The sequence below is a fragment of the Garra rufa genome, chromosome 10, assembly GCF_049309525.1.
Source record: "Garra rufa chromosome 10, GarRuf1.0, whole genome shotgun sequence".
NCBI lineage: Eukaryota > Metazoa > Chordata > Actinopteri > Cypriniformes > Cyprinidae > Garra > Garra rufa.
The window spans coordinates 26,580,508-26,602,191 of NC_133370.1; the positions used below are offsets into that span (position 1 = coordinate 26,580,508).

General features: G+C 35.5%; 1 protein-coding gene across 1 annotated transcript in view; it reads right to left on the bottom strand.

Moving 5' to 3' along the window:
• LOC141344269 (TRAF2 and NCK-interacting protein kinase-like) overlaps positions 1-21,684 on the bottom strand; it is a 119,791-nt gene that overhangs the window by 31,534 nt on the left and 66,573 nt on the right. Inside the window, exons 4-10 of the mRNA XM_073849102.1 lie at positions 20,670-20,795; positions 14,232-14,342; positions 12,865-12,955; positions 8,520-8,650; positions 4,916-4,970; positions 712-790; positions 145-320 (exon numbers count right to left, since the gene is read on the bottom strand). Coding sequence (XP_073705203.1) covers positions 145-320; positions 712-790; positions 4,916-4,970; positions 8,520-8,650; positions 12,865-12,955; positions 14,232-14,342; positions 20,670-20,795 — 769 coding nt within the window. The remainder of the gene's footprint in view (positions 1-144; positions 321-711; positions 791-4,915; positions 4,971-8,519; positions 8,651-12,864; positions 12,956-14,231; positions 14,343-20,669; positions 20,796-21,684) is intronic.

The window sequence follows — 21,684 nt, forward strand, 5'->3', positions numbered from 1 at the left end:
TTTCCCCAGCTGTGTGCTGCACATGGCTGTTCCATCTTCATGGTGGCTCATTTGTTTTAGTGTGCTCAACATAAAGTGTGTATTGAAAACACTAGTAATAGACAATATGGGGCATCTATGATTTGACATGTTGATGAGGCTCACCTCTCTCGCCTCTCTTCTTTTTGGTGCGGTCGATGTGGTCCTTGAGCTGGATACGGATCTGTCTCTCGTTGGTCATGTCTCGGATAAAGGGATGTTTGAGAAGCTGCTCTGTGCTGGGCCTCTGGTTGTGGTTTTTCACCAGGCAGCTCTCAATGAAAGACTGGAACTTTTTCGACCTGCAGATATGAGGAAGAGCTTGAGGGGAATGCTGCAGGCTTATCTTTTCTCTTTATTTTAGTCTTCTTGTTTTGTCTATCAAGTTGTCTAGCAAGAATGAGTCTGTTTACAAGTATAAGAATCGCGTACATATCAGTTGCAGAGAACAAACAGAAACCTGAATGTCTAGTGTGACAAGCAACCTTTCTCAAGGCGTTTGCACTTGAATGGACCGACGTACCAAATGAAGATCACATGTGACAGATGAAGTGAACAGTGAATAAGTGTTTAGGACTTTTTGATTAAAAGTAGATTGGACAGAGTGTTTGTGAGATTTTGTTTGGTCTCGCTGAAGCTCTGGACTGGGGGTCTGTCCTTGTGATCTTTGTGAACAAAGAGAGGGGCACTCACCACTTCTTGGACTTGAGCCTGGGAGCCGGGTTTCTGGGGATCAGAAACAGGGCTCTCATTGGGTGCATATCACAAAGGGCTGTGGGGAAAGAGAGCAGAATGTTAACACTGGATGTCTTGTGCTGTCCGGCACATCTCAGAAACGGACAGGACAAATATCCAAGAGAGTTATGTGCTGAAACATAATAATGCAGAATGCATATTTTTGTTTATTATCTCTTGGATGCTTTATTCTGATTGAATGGTGATCAAGACCATGATCAAAAACAGTATATGTATGGCTTATATTATTAATATCCCTTACAAACAATAAAGATCTGCTCTTGTCAGAAAGGACTTTTATTGTGTATTGCACTCACAATGACACCCATTTAAAATGTGCATAAAAAGCTGGGTACTAAACGTTTTTAAATAAAGGCTTTATTCACACTGCAGTTTAACATGGCTCGAATTGGATTTTCCCCATCACATGTGACACCAATCGTGTGCTTGATTTACCCTTGGGGAAATAAAAAAAAAAAAAAAAATGAAATGAAAAAAAAAAAACTATAATATAAAATATAAAGTAATAAAAAATTGAATAAAATCTAAAATAAAATGTTGTAATATAACATATATATAAAAAAATACAAAATAATATAAAATTAAAAATTAAAACAAAAATATAAAAAATGAAAAAACAAAATAAAACATCTAAAGTTAAATAAAATTATTAAATTAAATTAAACAAAACATAATAAAAATAATTTAAAATAATAAAATGTAGAATAAAATATAAAATAAAATAATGTAATATAAAATGTAACAAATCTAATCAAATAAAATAAAAAAATTAAATCAAATAAAATAAAATATAAAAACAAAAAATAAAAAAAGATTAAACTGCAAAAAATAAAATGAAAAATAAAACATGACTAAAATAATAAAAAATTTAATTTAACAATTAAAAAAATAAAATATAATATATATAATATATATATAAAATATATATATAAAATATAATATAATAAAAAATATATAAAATCTAAATAAAATATTAAACAAAATTTAATTAAAAAGTATATATATAATGAAATGAATTGAAATGAAATAAAAAAAAAATAACTAAATAGAAAATGAAAAATATACAACTAAATATAAAAATAAATAAATAAACAAATAAAATAAAAATTAAAAATATAATAAAATGAAATAAAATAAAAATTATTAAATTAACAAATCTAATAAAATATAAAATGAAATGAATTGAAATGAAATATGAAATATGAATTGAAATAAAAAATATAAAAAACAAAACAATAAATAAAATACAATTTAAAAAACAATAAATGAAATAAAAAACAATAAAATTAAGTAAATAAAATAAAACATTAAATTAAATAAAATTAAACCAAAAAAAGTAAATGTAAAATTACATTAGCTCTCAAATTGTGTAACACTTGTTTTGAACAGCGAAAACAAAAGTCAAAATTTAAATTACAATGCTTAAATTGAGGGCATAAATTCATATTACATTATATAATGGTATTCATTGACGATGTTAGGATGAATATGCCAGGGTGCGGTGTTTAACACATGTAGGTCAGTTTCGCAGCATTGCCTGTTCAGACAAGTGCGTGATATGAGCCATATTTGAAAGGTCATGTGAATATTGTTCAAAGCACATGGTTCTGGTGATATATTCTGTAAGTGCTTCCTTGAACTGACACTAAAAATAAATGCATTTCTCATATGTGCTGCATTAGTTTTCAGCATGCCAAGAGCACATAAACTGGCTCATGAACAAGAGGTAAAAACTCAAAACCAACTCTGGTTGTGCGGCTTGAATAGACGCAGATGCCAAGTATCAGACTACACGGGCAGGTGCGAACGAGTTCCCAGCGCAGAATGGTCGTGATTTGAGGGTACAAGGTCTTTCAGCCTGGCAGGGATGGCAAGCGGATTCCAAACTAGAGGACGGTCGAGCTTAGTGAGTTTGACCAGCAATGTCACTTTTGGACACAGATCTGTAGCTACAGACCGAGGGCCAATATGCCAGTGCCAACAAAAATGCATGCACAAACACACACGCACACATTTCCATTTGTTGTCGGCAGTCACAACGGTGAGTCATTTCTCCAATGGACTACATTAAACAAAACAAAAAAAGAAAAAGAGGCAGATTTGTCCTCAAGTGCACCGCCCAGCAGCTTTCTGTCCCCTGGCCAAAGCAGTACCACCCTGCCAGGGCACCTTCCTACAGGATTATTCCCCTCTCCAGCCAGGACAAGATCACTACAGTCTGCCTGCCCTTTCGCCTATCCGTCACTGCTCAGCCATCTGTGAGACAGCCTTCCACTGAGAGCGGCTCACGCGGCTTGTCCGGACTCTGACCGCTGAGGACGGAGCAAAGAGTCTTATATATGTAACAGATGCACGGAAGAGGTCTGTGACATTCACATATGTTACAGCCGATGTCATAATGGAACGCAACTCAACATACGGCCACTTTTTATACGTGTTGGCTTGCGTCCATCAAGTTTTGCAAAGCATTTAATTCAGTAGGCACTGCTTCAGGGTTATTTATTACTTTTTATTGTTACATTTCCACAAAAACGATGAGGATTCTGCTTTGATGCCATTGAAAAATGAAGTAGGACTTTCTTGACCAATTTCTACACACACCTTGGCAACAGAATCACCATTGGCTAGTCAATGTTTGAGACTGATATACTACAGTATATACACTACCAGTCAAAAGTTTTTGAACAGTAAGATTTTTTATGTTTTTAAAAAGTCCCTTCTGCATGCCTGCACTTATTTGATCCAAAATACAGCAAAAGCAGTAATATTGTGAAATATTTTTACTATTTAAAATAACTACTTTCTATTTGAATATATTTTAAAATGGAATTTATTCAAGTGAATAAAGCTACATTTTTAGCATCATTACTCCAGTCTTCAGTGTCACATGATCCTTCAGAAATCATTCTAGTATGCTGATTTGCTGTTCAAGAAACATTTATTATTATTATTATTATTATTATTATTATTATTATAAATATTTAAAACAGTTGAGTACATTTTTAGCATTCCTTGATGAACAAAGATTCAAAGATAAGCATTTATCTTAAATAAAAAGCTTTTGTAACATTATAGACTATACTGTTAAAAAGCTTGGAGGTTTTTTTGAGGGAAGGTGGAAGAAATTATAGAAATGAATACTTTTATTTGGCAAAAATGCTTTAAATTGATCAAAAGTGATGATAAAGACATTTATAATGTTACAAATCATTTCTATTTCAGATAAATGCTGTTCTTCTGAAATTTCTATTCATCAAAGTAACCTGAAACAATTCTGATCAGCTGTTTTCAACATAAATGTTTTTTTTAGCAACAAATCAGAATATTAGAATAATTTCTGAAGGATTATGTGACTGGAGTAATAATGCTAAAAATTCAGCTTTAAAATCACAGGAATCAAATCCCATTTTAAAATATATTTAAATAGAAAACAGATATTTTTTTTTATATAGTAAAAATATTTCAACAATTGAACTGAACTTAGGACTGGTGGTGGTGCTTAAAATATTGTTGGTCATTCAGTGTTACTGTAATAAAGGGAAAAAACGAGCAATAATAAGATAATACTACTACTACTACTACAAATTCTACTATTAATAACACTATAAAACACACTACACATTAATGAGCTGCTGAGTTAATGAATATTAATCACGCTGTCTGTGTTCACTTAAACTGATTTGCTGAAATCAAAACAGGGATGATACTAGGTGTGTGCCAGCCAATAAGAATGCGGTTTGTGCATTAGTCCCGTCCACTACCGGAGAAACCAGCAATATCTTATGGATGTTCTTAAAAGCTAAAGAATTCCAAATGAACTTCATTATTTTGACAGGAAATGCAACAAAGAATATTGTTTACATGTAAAAAAAAAAAAAAAAAAAAAAAAAAAACCGCCTGACGGAGAGTAAAACTCTAAAGCGCTCAGTCAGAGTGTTCGGCAAGTGAAAATATATCCGTCCTAAACGTATATTTAGCCTGCTACTCACGCAAGGTTTATTAGCCAATGGCTAATGTTAGACATCATTTAGTCACCCAGAGTGAAGATAAAGGGCTGCCTGATGTAACTTTGGATGGTGTATACCTTTTTTATGACAACATAGATCCCAATATACACAAAACAGTGAACCATTTTACTTACGTGGTGCTCCTTCAGCCATTTCAATGGCTGTGATTCCCAACGACCACAGGTCACTCTGAAACACAAATGAGAGAGAGGAAAATTCACATGAGATGGGACACAAAAAATGAAGACTTCACAGAAATGAAGATGAGAAATATTAGATAAACTACTACCGAACATAAAGTAAATAAAGTAGCCAGCCTTAAATGCATCAAATGCCTGTTTTTTCCTACAACAATTGTTTTTTTATTTATGTTTTAAATATTTAAGAAATTCTAATTTTATAAATTCAGATTTGGGGAATTGTAATCTCATTTTAATGACTAAAAACAATAAAAATAGAATACAAAGATAATACAAAAGAACAGGAAACAAAATAAACAATGAGATAAAAATGGAACGAGATATAAATGTAATTAATACAGGCACACATGCCGTATTAGTGCTCCCATTTTAAAATACTGAGTCATGGGAAAGGTCCTACAAAAGGAACGTGAGCATGTGTAATAAAACTAGAGCACACAATCTCAACTAAAGCAATAAGCCATGACAGCTTGTGTGTTACCCTATTACCATCATTAAAGGCTACTGTCATTAACTGGTCACAGGAAGTGTCAAAAATTGTGTTTACCTTTATGTGGGCTTTTTTTTCTAATCATATAATACACAGCATGTCATCTCAATTTAGATAATTATAGCTGCTACAAAATTAAGACCACAAGATACAATCAAAACAGTCTGCTAAAATGACTTTACAGTAGACGTTGACGTAATTGAATTGATTTTCATTTTTTCCATCAATTCCTGACCCTGTTTACATGTGTGGGTATATCAGCCAATTCATTCATTCAGAGGTTGGGGTATCAGTTTTAATCTAAACAGTCAGTCATAGTTCGCGTCTCAATGACTCACCCGTCCCAGATTCTCTTCTTTATTGTCTCTCTACAGACAAATGTAACCACAGGTAAGCAAACAAAAAACCTGTGTGATAACCTTTAGTTTCTCTTCCATGGAAGTCTGGATCCCTGACAGTTTCGTTGGAACTCGTCTGTCAGTAAACACTAAAAAAAAAAGTCTGACGGATTGTAATGAAATCTGGATGACTGATTTAACCGCATCACATTTCGCAACATGTGAGTGAAAGTTTCCTTAAGACTTCTCCTGTCTATCATCCATCCAGTCTTTAGAGGAAAGATGGACTCATGCTGCTGATGCCTTTTTTTATTCCAAAACACTACCCACGAGTAATAAAAATAGTCACATTAATTTTTTTTTTGCATTATGGAAAAAAGTTCCATTTTGAAACACATAATTAACCTTAAATGTCAATTTTCTCATTAAAAAAAAAGTCTTATTTAGATTTGGAGATAAATAAATAAAACACAATTACAATCAAATTTTGATTATCAAAATCATAATATTTAGATTTTTGCCACTTTTTGCATTTCCAATCCATTACAAGGAAATAGATTTTACACAAAACTGTCAAGTAGCAACCTAATTTGGACCCTTTCTTGAATATTAGTAACAGGGTTAAATTACAAATTTCAAATTAAATAAACATAAAATAATACAGCTTGCATACAGTTGAGGTCAAAAGTTTGCAGAATTGGCAAAATGGTAATTATTTTACCTAAATGAGAGGGATCAAACAAAATGCATGTTATTTATTTAGTACTGACCGGAATAAGATTTCACATAAAAGACGTTTACATATAGGTCTACAAACAATAGTTTATTTAAAAAAAATGACCCCATTTAAAAGTTTACATACACTTGATTCATAATACTGTTTTTTTGTTTGTTTGTTTGTTTGTTTGTGTGATTGGTTCTTGAGTTGTTCCCTTTTTCTGTCCTGAACAGTTAAACTGCTTGCTATTCTTCAGAAAAATCCTTCAGGTCCCACAAATTCTTTGGTTTTTTTCAGCGTTTGTGTATTTTAACCCTTCCCAACAATGACAATGATTTTGAGATCCATCTTTTTACACCTGAAAAAAATGAGGGACTCATATGCAACTATCACAGAAGGTTCAAACACTCACTGACGCTTCAGAAGGAAACACAATGCATTAAGAGCCAGGGGGTGAAAACTTTTGGAATTTGAAGATCAAGGTAAATTAACATTTAGTCTTCTGGGAAACATGCAAGTATATTCTGTAGCTTCTGAAGGGCCGTACTAAATGAAAACAATACGATATTTAGACAAACTAAGACAAGTGTACACATCTTGATTCTGTTCAAAAGTTTTCACCCCCTGGCTGTTAATGCACAGGTTTTTTCTTCTGGAGCATCAGTGAGCGTTTGAACCTTCTGTGAGTTCCTCAGTGTGAAAACATGGATCTCAAAATCACACAGTGATTGTTGGAAAGGGTTCAATTACACAAATGCTGAAAAACCAAAGAATTTGTGGGACCTGAAAGATTTTTCTGAAGAATAGCGCGCATTTCAACTGTTGAACTTATGGGACTTATGAACAACTATCACATTTAACTAATTTAACTATTATTTTCTCTTGTGGACTATATGTAAATGTGTATGTAAGGTATATGTCAACTTTTGACCTCAACTGTACATAATTATTATTATTATTTTTTTTGATAGTCCTTTCACTGAGGATTTGTTTAAAAAGAAAAAAAGATTCAAACTGAAGGCAGGCAAATCTAATACAGCACAGGCTTTTATCGGTGCTGCTGAGCATTATGTCCATGACATGTAGGCAATTTGATATGACAATATAAATGCCATGCAGCAGCGAGTAAACCACTGTACAAAGATGACATTTCATACTGCAATCAAATCGCTTTCTTTCTTTACATTTGTCTGAGCTTTGAGCTAAACCAGGGATGAATTTTTAAACATGCATTGAAAAAGACTAGAGCCGAATGTGAAAAAGAAACAGGCCAATATTTCTTTGGAGAGGGGAAGGGGAGGATGATTGCATGTCCTATTCTAGTGACATTATCAATGCTGCCAGCTGTAGCATGGATCACTGTATTAGCGTGAGTGATTTGTGGATAATGGTGACTAAATTGTTACCAAGGCGAGTTTATTAGATTTTGATTGCATATGCTCACGTGTGTATTGAGTAAATTGAGGAGCCGTGATCAATACTCTCCTCTCGGCCAAATCACTGCAGAGCAATTTGAAATGAGAGCGCTCTGTTGTTTTGTTATTACAGAGCAGCTTTTCTATCAGCAACATCCAAAATGTATTTATGTATATGAATGTGTTTTTTCTTATACCTGATTATCATTTCAAGACCATATAGCATATGATATGCTACAGATTATCCACATTTTTCTTCCCATAAGAGTGGGTGTGGCCATTTGTAAATTTTATGGGTCTGGCTTTCAGTCTCATCCACGTCCAGCTATTTTTAGCTGTACAAAACAGCTTGTTTTGCTGCTTGATATTGCATATTGGTGTGTCTTACCATATTATTTTAATGTATTATCTTAATTATGAACACACTGGTTAATAGTGCAAACAGTTTTACGGTTTACTGCACGTTGTTATTCTTCTAGTTTTTTCCCTATAGGATAATGAACTGGTAGTGTCATCCATAAGCTTACTTCCACTTTGAAAAAAAAGGTGGATACATTTCTGAGAAAGGAGACCTCACCTTATAGTCATATGTGGCATCTGGATTCTCATCACAAGCGATGACCTCTGGCGCCATCCAATAAGGGGTGCCGATGAAAGTGTTCCTGCGGCTCACGGTGCGATCCAGCTGTGCACTCACACCAAAGTCCACTGGGGTTCAGAAGAAATAGATGGAAATAGTGTTAAGGCTGAGAGCTAAAGAGGTACAATAGGTGGAACTAACTGTAAGAACTACAGACAATAGTCAGGGTAGAGCCATATTTAAAGAGACAGTTCACACAAAAATAAAAAAAATTTTTTATTAATTACTTGCTCTCAGGCCTTCATTCATCTTCAAAACACAAATTAAGATATTTTTTGATCAAATCCGAGAGCTTTCTGACCCTGCATAGACAGCAATGCAAATAACACGTTCAAGGCCTAGAAAGGTAGTAAGGGCATTGATAAAATAGTCCATGTGACATCAGTGGTTGAACCTTAATTTTATGAAACTACAAGAATGTTTTTGTGCACAAAGAAAAAAATAATGACCTTTCTAGACCTTGAACATGTCAGTTGCATAGCTGTCTACACAGGGTCAAAAAGCTCTTGGATTTCATCAAAAATATCTTAAAGGAACACTCCACTTTTTTTGGAAATAGGCTCATTCTCCAACTCCCCCCGAGTTAATAAGTTGAGTTTTACCGTTTTGAAATCAATTCAGCCGTTCTCCTGTTCTGGCGATATCACTTTTAGCATAGCTTAGCATAGATAATTGAATCCTATTAGACCAATAGCATCGCGTTCAAAAATGACCAACGAGTTTCGATATTTGTCCTATTTAAAACTTGACTCTTCTGTAGTTATATCGTGTACTAAGACCGGTGGAAATGCAAAGCTTCAATTTTCTAGGCTGATAAGATTAGGAACTACACTCCCATTCCGGCGTAATAGTCAAGGAAGTTTGCTGCCGTAATATGGCCGAAGCAGGAGCAGTAATACCACGCAGCACATGTGCAAATGCTAAACTAGCTGGGAACTTATTTCTGATAATACTCCGCCTGCTTCGGCCATATTACGGCAGCAAACTTCCTTTACTATTACGCCGGAATGGAAGTGTAGTTCCTAATCTTATCAGCCTAGAAACTCGCAGCTTTACATTTTCCACCGGTCTTAGTACATGATATAACTACAGAAGAGTTAAGTTTTAAATACAACAAATATGGAAACTCGTTGATAATTTTTGAACGCGATGCTATTGGTCTAATAGGATTCAATGATCTATGCTAAGCTATGCTAAAAGTGATATCGCCAGAACAGGAGAACGGCTGAATGGATTTCAAAACGGTAAAAATCAACTTATTAACTCTGGGGGAGTTGGAGAATGAGCCTATTTCCAAAAAAAGTGGAGTGTTCCTTTAATTTGTGTTCTGAAGATAATAAGGGTCTTACAGGTTTGGAATGACAAAAGGGTTAGTTATTAATGCCAGAATTTCCTTATTGGGTAAACTATGCCTTTAAAATTTAACAGGAATGAAAACAAGGCTGTGAGGGAAAGAAATAGTTCATTCAATGGTCAGTACTGTTGTTTAAAAACAAACTGACTGTTCAGCTAACAAAAGGTCTTTGCCCAAAAAAAACTTTCAGTAGACAAGAACTCATTTTGAAAGTTGTGAGTTGTGAAACGTTCGAGATCTAAGACCTTTATACAGCATGTGCCATTGTAAACACTATGGCCCGGTTTCACAGACAGGGCTTAGACTAAGCCAGGATTAGCAGATAGTTCAATTAGGATATTTAAGTAATTTTTATAAGCATGCTTAGAAAAAAACATTACTGGTGTGCATCTTGAGACAAAACAAAGACACCGATATATTTTAAGATCAGTCAGTGAAAGTTTCTTTCAGTTCAAACAGCTCAGACTTACATTTTAGTCTAGGACTAGGCTTAAGCCTTGTCTGTGAAACCGGGCCTATAAGTCTATTCCACACAGCCTCGTTTTCATCGGTGTTAAACTCAACATGGCACCTAACCTGATTAAGGTCTACAGGCCATGATGCAATTACTTCTCTACCCCTGTGAGCAAATGAAGAGACAGTGCCTAAAGTACAACTGAGGGCCATGTTTCAAAGTTCTAAAACAATTCTTTTAATCTAATGTTATGTACTAACCAGGTGTGATGCAATAAAGCCATCTTTTTTGTTTGTTCTGACAAATCAAAGAACATTTAGTTACTAACTGGGTTTCAATTTCTCTGGGATCCAAGGTGTGGTGACATTTACTGTTGCTCTAAGAAAAAATGCAGGCAAAATCCAGTCATTTCAAAAGCAGATCTAGTTTTGCTTACAGGTGAAAAAGTTTCCCACACAGATTTAACTTGTTTGTCAAATTTGCGTTGTTGACCAACAGCAAGCGACTTATCTCTACACTATTTACAAAGGAGCTTTTTTGTCCACAAAATGCAACCAGATTTTGCTAAGGTGTCCACACGTTTATGCTAAATGGCTTTGCCTACTGTGGAATTTCATTGGTCCAAAATGCCCCCTCACACAATCGCAGCTAATCAAACGCATATGATGTTTAATATACAGTTTCACATTCAGTGTAGACTAGGGATGTAACAATATCAAAATCTCACGATACGATATCACCACGATATGAAGTCTATGATACATATTTAATACAATATTTTTAAAAAAGACTAAAGTTAAAGTTAAATTATAAATATATGGGCTCCCACCCATGTTCTTAACTAAGAAAACTTAAGTCAGAAATAAGTCAGTGAATTGACTTGTACCTCAACTTTAGAGGAGACTCAACCCTCTGTTTATTTGTGATATACTGTCTCTGAATTACATTCACACTGGTGTTTTAGGAAGCCAAACTAATTAAACTATAATAATAATAATAATAATAATAATAATAATAATAATAATAATAATAATAATAATGACAGTAATAGCCATATATTGTAAACAGTGTTCGGTGTAACTATTTACTAAGTAATTACTGTAATTTAATTACTTTTCCCTTGAAAAGCAAAGTAAGGGATTACTCTTATTTTTTCTGTCATTTAATTACAGTTACTTCTTATGTAATTAAACTTAATACCGTGTATAGGCTGTAGAACATTTATATACAATACAATAGTGGATTTAACATCAAAATTTCAAGTCTGACCTTAAAATGCATGCTTATGTTCCCTTCTCACTTTCAATACTTTGGTGAGTTAAGAATATTGGTCAAACTTTAGTGTCCAATTCTTACTATTAACTAGTTGGTTATTAGCATAAATATTACAGGGATATTGACTGTTTATTATTACTTAACAAGCACATAATAATGTGTTATTCTGCAAGATCTTATTCTAAATCCTTAATCCTACCCAATTCCTACCAAATTCTCAAACTTAACTACTTTAATTAGTATTAATAAGCAGTTATTAGGAGTATATTGAGGCAAAAAATCATAGTTAATAGTTAGTAAATAGTGGGAATCTAAAGTGTAACCAGAATAATTTATGTAGTTATCTATTATTTATTTGAAAGAATTAAAAGAACCACTCCATGTCTATACTTGTATCATTAATTTAGAAAGTAACTATCAAATTATGTATTAATATCATCATGTGATCAAGATAATATCATCAGCTTTGCTAATGCGATATCACGATATTGATAAAATCATTACATCCCTAGTGTTGACTGATCGCTTGTCACTGGAAACGTAATACGTTTACACAATATGCTAAAAGGTGCTTCACACATTGAAAAAAAAATCAACAGCTGCTGCAGTCAATGCCTTACATGCTGTCAAGGTAGATGACTTCCTGTAAAGAAGTGAATTACATAAGAAGCTAGTTTAACTAGACATGCTAAAATGAAAAATGTAAAACGTTTACGCGTGATAAATCAAACAGGTGCGCTGACATGCAAGTGCCTGTGCTTTCAGGTAATTGGCCCCTGCTCACACTGAACACGGAGATGTAATGAGACGAGATAAAAACAAATGTACTCAGGGCAGAGAGACAGAGAAAAGAAACAATTTGTTTTGAAAAGCTCCTTTCACAATCGCAAACCTTTAGCGTTCAGCCTTCAGCATATTTATGAAATCTGCTAGAGTAGCACTGTCAGCTAAAGGATGATCAATTATTTACCCCACACAGGCTAATTGATTTACCTCTGATGCAGCCTACTCTGTCTCACAGTCAATGCTAATTTCCTCACTGGGTCTTAAAGGGGGCCTCGCTAAAGGACAACAGCGCATTAGCATTGCTGGGTCGTGCTTCTTTTGCATTCCTTTGCTTTGAAACCTTCTCTGCGCGGTCACAGCGAGGCCCGTAAATGCTATGCAAAATTATCCGAGCCTCAGGGCTGTGCTCTTACCTAGTTTGACCTCTGCGTTTTCTGTTAGCAGCACGTTCTGGCCTTTGATGTCTCTGTGGATGACTTTGTGTTGGTGGAGATGAGTGAGCCCCTGGAAGAGAGACAAACATGAATTGGGAGAGAAAAAAAAAGACAAGTGAACGGTTCAGAATGCTTCATTCACAAACCAGGTTGTGAATGAGCACATGTAATAATGATAATAAAAAACACTTTTTTAAAACTTCATATTCATGAATGAATCCGAGAAAAATTTATATAAATAAATGAGCCCGTTCAAAAGTTTAACTTAATACGGTGTTCTTACCTGAATAATCCACATCTGTGATTTTTTTGTTTAGTGATAGTTGTTCATGAATCCCTTGTTTGTCCTGAACAGTTAAACTGCCTACTGTTTATCAGAAAAATCCTTCAAGTGCCACGTATTCTTCGGTTTACCCACATTTTTGTGTATTTGAACCCTTTCCAACAATTACTGTATGATTTTGAGATCCATCAACTGTTACAGAAGGTTCAAACGCTCACTGATGCTCCAGAAAACCATGCATTAAGAGCAGAGGGGTGAAAACTTTTGAAAAGATGTATACATTTTTCTTATTTTGCCTAAATATCATTAGTTTTTATTTAGTACTGCCCTTCAGAGGCTACAGAAGATAGTAAGATTTTTTCCCAGGAGACAAAATAAGTTTAATTTACCCTGATCTTCAAATTCTAAAAGTTTTCACCCCCTGGCTCATAATACATGGTTTTTTCCTTCTGGAGCATCAGTGAGCATTTAAACCTTCTGTAATAGTTGCATATGAGTCCCTCAGTTGTCCTTAGTGGGAAAAGATGGATCTTAAAATAATACAGTCATTGTTGGAAAGGGTTCAAATACACAAAATGCTGGAAAACCAAAGAATTTGAGACCTGAAGGATTTTTCTGAAGAACAGCGAGCAGTTTAACTGTTCAGGACAAACAAAGACTCCGCTTCGCATCGTGACCGCATCACCACCTCGGATGTGCATTATTTTCTAAGAATTCTACGGCCCGTCGTCAATTATTCCTTACTTACCAGACTCTGAAAGAGATATATATATATCTTTCAGAGTCTGGTAAGTAATATATATATATATATATATATATATATATCAGCGAGTTTAACATTCCAAACCAACTTTACAGCTGATATTCCACCTGGTCAACAATGTAGACTGACCTATATATATATATATATATATAGGTCAGTCTACATTATTGACCAGGTGGAATATCAGCTGTAAAGTTGGTTTGGAATGTTAAACCCTCTAAAACAGCAAGCGTGTCCCAAATGCTAGTTTAAACACAGCAGGGATGAAAGTGAATGAAGCACAGTGACTTGAGCCATTACCCTGAGGATCTCTCTGCTAATGTAGGCAGTCCAGTCTTCCCTCAGCGAGTTGCCCTTGGTGTTCTTGATCAGGTCTGTCACTGAGCCTGCGCCACAGAACTCCATCACCAGCTGTAGAGGAGACAACACAAGTCACTTTCTGCAAATCATAATTGTCCTTTTGTCTCTCACACAGTCCATTAAAGACTATTAAATAGAAGTGAGAGATTTACAGCTTTGAGTCCATATCTGATAGCTCTGAGGTCATCTATATGCTTTTGTACTGCTACATTCTCTTTTATTACATAAATACCCCACCCCCCAATAGTAAAAATGTCAACACAGGAAAGAAAACTGTTGAAAGGGTCTTGAAACACTTTCAACAACTCTTAGCCCCCTGAATCTCATATCTGTGCAGTTGTCCCATTTATTCTTATTTTGCCCTCGCCTCCCATTTGCTTATCAAAAATATATTAGAACAACCCACTTAAACTGCAAACAATCACAAACAAAACCCGAACGAACAAACAAATAAACAAACAGCACGATAGGGATGGCCTGCTTTAATCAGCCTGTTACTATTTCATGGGATTATGCCCCATTGAGCACTGGGTGGTTTTATTATATATTAAGACAGAGAGGGAAGTCCCACAGATCATTAAAAACATGATAAATATTGCAGCATTCAACACAAACACCCAAGTAGGGACATTCAAATGGAGGACATAAATCTTTGAGCACTGCTCAACCGCAGACTGAGAGAGAGAGAGAGAGAGAGAGAGAGAGAGAGAGAGAGAGAGAGAGAGAGAGAAAGAGAGAGAGCGTGTGTGAGCTGTCCATTAATATGCATAAATGTAGCAGACAGGAGGAAAAGCCTGTCATCGTCGTCATGCGCTGAAGATCTGATCCCCTTCTCTCCCACTGGTCCATGTCTCTCAGACCCATGACGTGCAGTGTTTAAAAGGCCGCATCACTCAGGTTTTAATTGGACCTGATTTGGCTGCAAGAACGAAACTTGCTTGCAAGCACAAGAGATCAGGCAGCACTTTAATATCTGATGTGAATGTCATTTGATGCAACAGATTATAAATCGGAACACCTGAACTAATCTAAAACTAAACAAAACTACAAAAAAAAAAAAAAAAAAAAAAAAAAGTTTTGTCACTGCAACTGTTTTTGAATTTTTTTTGTGAGAATTGCGCAATATAAACTCACAGTTACGACTTAAAAAGTCAGAAGTGCAAGATAAAAAGTCCTAATTGTAAACAAGTTTATATCAGAATTGTGCGATAATTTGTCTCAGAATACAGGATCTTGAAATTCTACATTTTATTCTCAGAATTGTGAGATATAAACTCACAATTGCAACTTACAATGTCCAATTCCGAGGAGAAAAAAAAAAGACTGATATTTTCTCAGAATTCTCAGAGTTTATATCTAACAATTCTGACTTAAAGGAGAAGTTCACTTACAGAACAAAAAATACCGGATAATTTACCCACCCCCTTGTCATCTAAGATGTTCATGACTTTCTTTCTTCAGTCGGAAAGAAATGATGTTTTTTGAGGAAAATATTTCCGGATTTCTCTCCATATAGTGGACTTCTATGGTGCCTATGAGTCTGAACTTCCAAAATGCAATATAAATGCATCTTTAAGCAGAGAAAGAAGGGTTTTATCTTGCGAAAACAATGTTATTTTCTAAAAAATAAAAATAAATTACAATTTATATACTTCTTAACCTCAAATGCTCATCTTGTCTAGCTTCTGTTCTTGAAGTGAACTTCTCCTTTAATAACTCACAATTGCATGTTATAAAGTCAAAAAAGTTGAAACTCGAGTTTCCTCAGATTTGTGGGTTTAAATCTCACAATTCTGAGTTTCTCACAATTGTGAGTTTATATCTCTCAATTCTGAGAAAAAAATAATTCAAAATTGGGACTTTTTTCCCTCAGAAATGCGGGATATAAAAAAGACTGATATTTTCTTAGAATTCTGAGTTTATATCTCACAATTCTGACTTGACTCACAATTGCATGCTATAAAATCAAAAAAGTCAGAATTTACCCTCAGATTTGTGAGTTTAAATCACGCAATTCAAAAAATTCATGTTTTTAAAACTTCCTCTGAAAATTGAAGTAAAAGTTTATCTCAGGTCTCGTGATTATTTGTACTAAGGTGAAGGGTAATTCCTTAAAAGCAAAAGGTGTAATACGGATAAGCCCATATTACAGAAGGAGCATGCTAGTTAATCAGAGCACATTAATCTTTGCCCGTTTGTTTTCCTGGGTGGAGGTAGTGAACTCTTACAAATGAATATAGCATCTGTTCTCATGAAAAGGGCAACTGACGAATAACTACACCTATTGTTCTAGTACAGAAATCGGTGAAAATTTGTTTTGAGAAACACCTATGTTTTTTTAAGCACCTACCTAATGGAATTTACTCAGTGTAGAAGCTATATTTAACTTTCCACAAATGCTAATGAGAAGTACGGCCCATTAAATATATTGCACTGATGTGTACCAGACTGTTGTTCGTATAAAGCATTGAAACCACAACTAAGCTATTTTGAAACTGTAGCAAAGTTGTGAAATACCCAACACCACTTGCTACAAAACAGCTAGTTACTCTTAAAGCAACTATAATTCGAAAGCAAACCCTGGTGCATTTTCTTTGTTACTACAAATGAACCAGTTGTGGAGATGGAAATGGCTGCAAAATGTAGCAAACTCTCTGATTTAGCTTTATTCTGCTGTAATTGGAAGTGACTTTTGCTTCTAGCTCTTCTAATCGCACTTCAGCGGAGAGTGTCCTGTCTAGTCACGAGCCCTTGAGCACAGCCCTCAGGTTCAAATACTCCATGTCAGAGATGTGTGCTCAACCACACTACAGCCACTCAAGCTGGCTGCATCTGGAAATGGCCTACAGTTAAAAAAGGAAACACTTTACATTATTCAGTTCTCAGAAACTAAACATTTGCTTCTGACGCCAATGCCTTAAAGGGCTAGTTCACCCAAAAATGAAAAACCCTCATGAGTTTCTTTCTTCCATTGAGCACCATGGGAGCAACCAGCAACAGTTTGGCTTCCATCATTTATCAAAATATCTTCTTTTGTGTTCAACAGATGAAAGAAATTCTTAAGGATTTGGAACATCACGAGGGTAAACAAACAACAACAACATTTTTGGATGAACTATCCCTTTAAGAATTGTGAAGTTCAACTGAGGATAAATCCATTGTGTAAGAATAGCTGAAGTTAAGCACAGTTATCCTGGGGTCTAAACAAATCATAATCCACTTATGACATAGAAAAAAACCACAACAACACACGTCAAGAAACATCATGTGTTGCTTGACCTCTTTAACACTTTATGAATCATGGGAAACTTGCTGTGTTTCTGTCTAGGATGCTATAAAGGAGGAAGAATGAGATCATTGAGCGCTGCTGATGAGGCTGTGTTTTGGGTGATGGTGCTTCTCTATTTTAAGACGCTGACTCATTTTCACAGACTATCACATTCAGTCGTGGGCTGTGATTCAGCACCAATGCGTGTTCTACTAGACAGAGAAGTGTGCATACAGTATATTTGCAGTACAGTATATACTGAATATTTTCACAGCGACATGGTTCTCGACAGCATCAAAACTCAGTTACCTCAGTTCACCCTTTGAAAGCGATGCTCTTAAAGGTATAGTTTACACAAAAATGTAAATTCTGTTATTAAGTACTTACTCTCATGGCGTTCCAAACATGTAAGATGTTTGTTCATCTCCAGAACACAAATTAAGATATTTCTGATGAAATCCGAGAGCTTTCTGTCCTTGCATAGACCGCAATGCAACTACCACGTTCAAGGCCCAGAAAGGTAGTAAGAACGTCATTAAAATAGTTCATGTGATATCAGTGGTTTAACACTTATGTTAGCCTTTTTAGGTCAACCTTACAGTTTGAACAGGAGCTCCAACAGCTATTCCAGCAAAAAACTGCAAGTGACATGCTGGTGTAAGCTGGTCTTTTTTAAAGGGCAGGCTTTTACAGCTATGTCCTCTTCAACAGTTTGAATAGAATGTGCAATGCACTGAAAACTAATCTTTGTGTGCAAAGACAAAACTGAAGAAGTAATTTATAGGCTCCGAGCTTAATTTGGAGTTCACAGTACTAAGTGCTGCAGCAAGTCAGTGTGAGCAAGTCGGTGTGAGCCATCGTAAAATAGAAAGTGTTTATGCAAGAGCTCTGAGTGCCCAGAGTGAATAGATTCCCTTGGAAACATGGCACGCTGACTACCTGAGGAGCAGGACTAAAATTGAAATGTGGGTTTCAATCACTTGATCATGCCAAAAGCTTCTATCCCAATCTCTGTCTTTGGGCTTTTGATTGACAGGTCAGAGGGAATACTGAAGAGGTTTGTGGCCCTGGAGTCTTACAGGAGTGGGAATGTCACCATTCATCTGAAAGGTCTGCTCATTCAATAGCTGTCACTCAGCACTGAAATGTGTCACAAATACACTTCATTTCCTGCGATGTCTATCTTTATTGGTGGGGTGCTTCATCTGCGTGGCCCGATGTGTCCCTGCAGCCACTGATAAACACCACAAATTACCCTGCCACTATCAAACCTGTACTTTCTTTCAGCTGAGGAAGAGAAGTGGAAGTTTAAGAGGGAAAGAGTTGGCAGGAGAAGAAAATATGCATGGAAATATGGCACAGCGCATCCCGGTTCTACGTCAGAATCGGGTTGTGAAAGTGAAAGAAAGACTAACACAGAAGAGAAGAAATTGTTAAATAAAATCTTATTTTTGTTTTCTTTGCACACAAAAAGTATTCTTGTAGCTTTAGAAAATTGAGGTTGAACCACTCATGACACATGAACTATTTTAGCGATGTCCTTACCTTTCTGGGCCTTGAATGTGTATTTTTCATCATTTCATCATTCAAAAATATCTTAATTTGTGATGCAATGATGAAAAAAGTTCCTACGGGTTTGGAACAACATGAGGGTGAGTAGTTAATGCAAAAATTTTAATTTTTGGGTGGACTATTCCTTTAAAAGTACAAGTACCTAAAATGTACATATTAGTACTATTTAAATAAGTACCACCTCAGTAACAGCTCTGCCTCATTTTTTCAAAAGTGTAGGCCAAACACTATTCCCAGAAAGGCAAAACGCAGTAACTAGATCACTGTAACCGTGAAAATGACTTTCAAGTGTTAGATTTAATTGATTTTACACAAGTATTCTCCAAATGTGAGCATAGTTTAGAGAAATCAGTCTTTCACAAGACTAATCAAAGTATAGAGACTTAATTTTGCTCATAATTCTGATATACCCATTAAAACATAAGACAATCTAAACCATTATTACTGGATGATTACTATTGCATACAGTAAGTATTATGAAATATTTCCAAGCAAACCTTACGTAAATTGTGTAAACTGTAACATGAAATTATTTATATCAGTGGTTCTCTAGTAAACTAATCGAAATTGTTCTTTAAACACAATATTTGAAAGGCCTATATAAGCTATAATATTTGGCAGTGGCTATTTCCACTAGGTGTAAATAGCGATAAATGCTATTTAAAAGGCAGGAAAAGAAGTTCGGCAAAAGGCGGATTTGAACCAAAAATGACTACAGCAGGTGTTTTACCATCTATGCCACTGGAGCTGTTGTTAGATGGTCGTCTTTTGTAGTGTTGACTAGTCCAATCACATTTGGTGGGCCAAGTTAGTGTAAATAGCCTCTGCCAACAAGTTGTGCTATTTTTCACTTAGTGCAATTGTACACTCTGATAATACTTCTTCTGGTATTTCGACTGTAATTATGACAAAGCTATTAATTTTCAAACTGCTTTATAACACAGACTGGAAGTTATTAAATTAATTACCCAAAATTGATGTGACTACAGAACTGTATGCGTTTCATTAAAATAGCTGCTGATGGGGGAAATTTATAAGGAAATAAAGAAAATTTTTTTAAAACTGTATAAAATTGTACATTATTCCATTTGGATCAATGAAATATAAATGCAAATAAAAAATATGTATATGTTTACTTTTGAACCACTGATTTTCAGTATAGCAGCATTTTGAACAACCTGTATTGGTCAGCCACTGCATTCAACCGCCTATCAACACGCATTCACGCAACTCAGCAGAAACTCTGATGAGAACATAAAAATAGTTACATTGTGTTCTTCCAATCATTATAAAAAGGTTCACAGCCTTTACAAAGTCCTTAACTTTTCCCAGCACAGAGCTCCATTAACTCTCCATGACAACAAGTCTGTAGGCGAGACAACGGTGCTTTGATTCGTGTTCATCAATGTTCATTCAAGGCCCATTTATCATACACTTCCCCATGGGCCCACAAAAGACCACATATACACAGGGCAGTGTGTTTGAAGCACAGATGGAAATACTCTATCTCCACTGGCCCAGTGGGACACGGTACTCACCCACAGCTGGTCGTCCACACCGGGAGGGTTCTTTTTAATGAAGGCCCCATAGTAGGTGGCGATGTTCCTGTGGTGAGAGTATTTCTTCAGCATGTTGATTTCAGCTTTGATCTCCTCCTCTTCCTCCTGTCAAGACACATGCAGCAGGGAATCAGTGGATATCTCCTTACTCTCTGAAGTAAACCTTGCAGCCTGTGGGACCACTCTGATGGCCCACTTACAGATGCAGGTGCTTTTACATGAAGTAGATGGGGGAAGGAGGGCAGGGAGCACGGGATTAGCTCTTGGCCCCAAGAATTACATCCTGACTGGAGTGTCCCTCTGGGAGCCCCCCAACTCAATGAGCTCTTCTCAAGAGCATGCTGGACGCTGCTGATGAACAGCTATTTGAGCTAATGACAACTCTCTTTATCTGCCCTCTCATACACTACAGGTCAAACACATAATTTACAGGAACAACCCATCCTGATAATTGGATTCCCTCATCACTCGACCAATAAGTTTCCACAGTTTAGAAAACGATTTCAAAATAAAAAAATTTCATGTGAATCCTGAATACTGCCAACCTACATAGACAGCATTTTTGAACATTATAGGCATTTTACAAACAATTATGTACAGTTGAGGTCAAAAGTTTACAGTACATCCCCCTTTCAGAATCTGCTAAATGTTCATTATTTTACCAAAATAAGATGGATCATACAAAATGCATGTTGTTGTTTATTTGGTACTGACCTGATTGAGATATTGCACATAAAATGTGTTTAAATATAGTCAACAAGAGGAAATAATACCTCAATTTATAAAAATTACCCTGTTTAAAAGTTTACTTTCCCTTAATTCTTAATACTGTGTTGTTTCCTGAATGATCCACAGCTGTGTTTTTTTGTGTTTTTTGTTTTTTGAGTCCCTTGTATACCTTGTGTGTACCTGAACAGGTAAACTGCCTGCAGTCTTTCATAAAAATCCTTCAGGTCCCACAAATTCTTCGGTTTTCCAGCATTTTTGTGTATTT